Consider the following 3,799-nt stretch of genomic DNA (forward strand, 5'->3'; position numbering starts at 1 on the left):
TTGGACCATCTAAACCACAACTTGTGAGATCCATGTAAACCAAATTCACCAAATTGCCAAACTCCTTTGGTATCCCACCGTCAAAAATATTGTAGTACCCCAAATAAATCTTTCTCAAGCTATATAAAATTATGTTTTACTAGTTATCATAAAATTCAACCATTAATTTATATGTATTGAGTCCATTTTTTTTAAACACTGTCATTTGTGCATATTATATTATTTTAGAGTAATACTAGCCTTACAAAGAGGCATACAAAAAGCTATACAAAGAGTCAAATCTAGCAATTAAAAGAAGGGAAAAAGAGAGAGAGAAAGAGGCAATCATGAATTTCAAGGGTTAGATTTGACTCTTTGTAAGGCTAGTATTACTTTTATTTTAACAAACACATTTATTGCCAATTAATAAGATTAAGATGGTTAGTTTTACACAGGGCGGATCCCTCACATTTAAAAAAAAAATTATTTATATAGGCTTATAAAAAATTCTATTAATATATATATACATATAAGCTCATCTTCGTATTTTAAAAGAATGAAAAATATTATAGATATATCCAAACTCATAAAATACTTGTTATTAATATATATATTTCACGCTTACATTATATTAAAAGTTAAAAACTCTCTTTACTCTTTTTTATGTGCATTTTTTTTTTATGATTTTATCCCAAAAATTCTTTATTCTCTCATTCTCTCTTTCACTTTCTCTATGTTATTTTTTCTTAAAACTTTTGAAGACTGAAATTGTTGAAGCTTTCACTCATCAAGGTGCAACAATTAGCTTCGTTTTCTGTTTTCTCAATTTCAGTTATGTATATTACTCATTTCATTTTAGTTTATTTAGGATTGAATCATGCTTATTTTTTGGAGGATTTTTATTCTTTTGATGGAAAAAAGCATGAATCATGTAAGTTTGTTTTGTGTTTTATGTTTAAGAATGTTCTCGCTTTCCCAAATTAAACTTTAACTATATTTTACTGAACGTTATTCTTCACCCTTCACCCATCACTTTCCTATATTTCAAACGTCACCATTTAGCTGCTCAAAATTATTAAAGAAGTTTGAGTTATTATCTATGTTTATACTAAGAAAATTTCCCCTTTTCTTATTAAGTCATATTATAAGTCAAGGCAATATTGACTTAATTTAAGTTTTGGTTGACTTTATCTTAGGCTAGACCTGATCAAAGTCATGAAAATTTATATTATAATCTTTGAAAGAAAAAAAAAATAAAAATAAAAAGGAGAAATAAGAAATTTGTGTAGAACATTTTGGTGGATTGTAATTGTTGTAAACTCTTTTAATTATATTGGATTTAAGTAGATCGTTAGATTCCCATGGTCTTTTGCTCTCTTTAATTGAAGAGGTTTTTTCACGTAAAAATTTTTCTGTGTTTCCTCGTGAATTGAATGTTATTTTCAACATAATTTGCTCAAGGTTTTGCTTCTCATAGATTTATTCAAGTGGTAAAGTATTTTGTTGTTGTATTTTTTTCTTTCAAATTATTGATATTATATTACTTCTGTTGCTTAAGGTTTGGTAATTTTTTAAAAATTTTTACTAATTATTTGATAAACAATGGCGAAGCCATGAGGCTCTTCCAGACAAAAATCCTAAATCCACCACAGGTTTTACATGAGGATAAATTCAGGCTGTGGTGAGTAGCAATAATTATGACTAACCAATAACCATGTGACATCCTGATTTGATATATATTTTTTATAAAAGTAAATAATAATTTATTAAAATAATCAATATGCTACATTTACATCAATCTTTTACACAAATTTTATTACATTATGATGTGGTATATGTCACAATCACACAAATTTTTAATTATTTTTAATTTTTAATATTATAATATAAATTATATGACTATATCATATGTTACATCATAATATAATAAAAATGATGTAAAAAAATTGTGTAAGTGTAACATTGCTGTATCAAAAACCACTTTATCTTTTATTTAACAAAACACCGTTCCAAAACACATGCACGTATATTTATAAAATCCTGAAAGCTGCAACACAATCTCTAAAGTAAAATACTCTTATCACGGATTTAATTATTAAAACGTATTACAATTTACAACCCTCGAAACTTGATGGGCAGATTCACAAACCGTTTGAATACTCAACGCTTCTTAAAACAAACATATGTTTTGAGGATATATTTATTCAGAAGCTAAATAAGATGGTCAATATACAAACATATTAAGATAATCAACAGATGGAGAAACAAGATTAATCAGTTTTTCCTTGTGATCTCCTGCGGATGCCTTCAGCAAGACGAAAGGTGTCGAGGACGGTGTCTGGGACATATATAGACACACCCCATAGAAGGGCGTGAGCCCAGTAAGGAGAACACCTTGGTTCGTAGCCAACCATACGAACCGAAGCTCGTGCAAAGTCTTCTGGCATTGGAATAAACAAAGATGGTTCCTTTATCGCTGCCATTCTCAGCGTCATTTTTGTTACACAATAACCTGGCACCTGCAATATCAATCAGGTCAGAAAAGATTTAAGGCTAATTGGTTCACTATAATTATTGTAATTGGGAGAACTGACAGCAAAAGAATGGCACCTGAACTTGAACATCAATCCCGTATTTTTTGTATTCAACATATAGAGATCTTGATAGTTGATCCATGTAACTGCACAATTAAGAAAAACAAAAAACAGTACTGCTTAACAACTAATGTCTTTGCCTTAATTAAGAACAATACATAATGTGTGTACAAAAGTAGTGAAACTCACCACTTGGTAGAAGCGTAGAGAGTAAATAAAGGAGATGAAGGAATGATAGCTGAGGAACCAGAGCCTATGTTGACTATTGCTCCTTTCCTTTTACTGATCATAATAGGAAGAACCGACCTGGTCATCCAGGTTACTGAATCTATATTTACCTTTATGAGACTCTGCATCAACTCTTGATCAACTTCATGAAAGTACCTTGCAGTGGGGTAATTCTCCCCAGCTACATTTATTAAAATACCAATGTCTAGCCCTTCAATACCTTCCTCTATCAACTTACCAATCTCCTTGCCACTGTGAACCTGGAAGTCGATTACCACATCTTTGGTTTCAATCAACTTATACCTTTGGCGTATCTCAGTTGAGATAGCTTCTAGTTTTTTAGGATTGCGGCCAACCAACAGAATGTTAAGACCCTTTGAGGCTAATTCAAAGGCTATAGCTTTGCCCAAACCCTCGGTGCAGCCAGTGACGACAGCCCATGATCCATATTTCTTGAGATTTTTCGCCGGTCTCAAGAATAAGACCCATATCCCCCGGATTAAACTCCAAATGAGATTACAAAGAGAGAAGAAGCCTAGAATATAAACTACTGTAAGAATAAACTCTACTTCCATTTTTTAAAACTCTGATGAGCGAGACTGCTCAACTTCTTCAACTATTTATACTGTATAATGAACCGTTTGCCCCTTTAATTTGCTTTTAATTAAAAATTAAAAAGTTTAAGCACACCCTGTCATCATTTATCATACAATTGTTGTGTGGATCGAAACTAGCAAAAAAATTGAAATTATAAACAATAAACGGCTTTATAGTCAATAAGATATATAAAGAACTAAAGAAGTACAAATAACATAACACACAAACAGGTGATTCAAATGTTGGTTTCCATTAACGAGGAAATTAAGAATACTCACAATAATTTAGTATTATAAAGACATTTGATCTCAACTTTAAAGAACAAAAACTATTATCAATTCAAAACTTTAAATGTCTTTTGCTAAGTACCCAAAACTGTCAGAATATGGCAAAGAATGATA

General features: G+C 30.6%; 1 protein-coding gene across 1 annotated transcript; it reads right to left on the minus strand.

The window, feature by feature from the left end:
• Positions 1 to 2,107: 2,107 nt before the first annotated feature.
• Positions 2,108 to 3,376, minus strand: LOC116128587 (very-long-chain 3-oxoacyl-CoA reductase 1-like). Its single transcript, XM_031414338.1, has 3 exons — positions 2,763 to 3,376; positions 2,590 to 2,659; positions 2,108 to 2,498 (listed from the first exon to the last, which is right to left on the minus strand). Exons 1-3 carry the CDS (start codon positions 3,374 to 3,376, stop codon positions 2,250 to 2,252), a joined length of 933 nt encoding a protein of 310 aa, XP_031270198.1. The 3' UTR covers positions 2,108 to 2,249.
• Positions 3,377 to 3,799: the final 423 nt, after the last annotated feature.

Source organism: Pistacia vera, unplaced genomic scaffold (genome assembly GCF_008641045.1).
Source record: "Pistacia vera cultivar Batoury unplaced genomic scaffold, PisVer_v2 Contig1055, whole genome shotgun sequence".
NCBI classification, from domain to species: domain Eukaryota; kingdom Viridiplantae; phylum Streptophyta; class Magnoliopsida; order Sapindales; family Anacardiaceae; genus Pistacia; species Pistacia vera.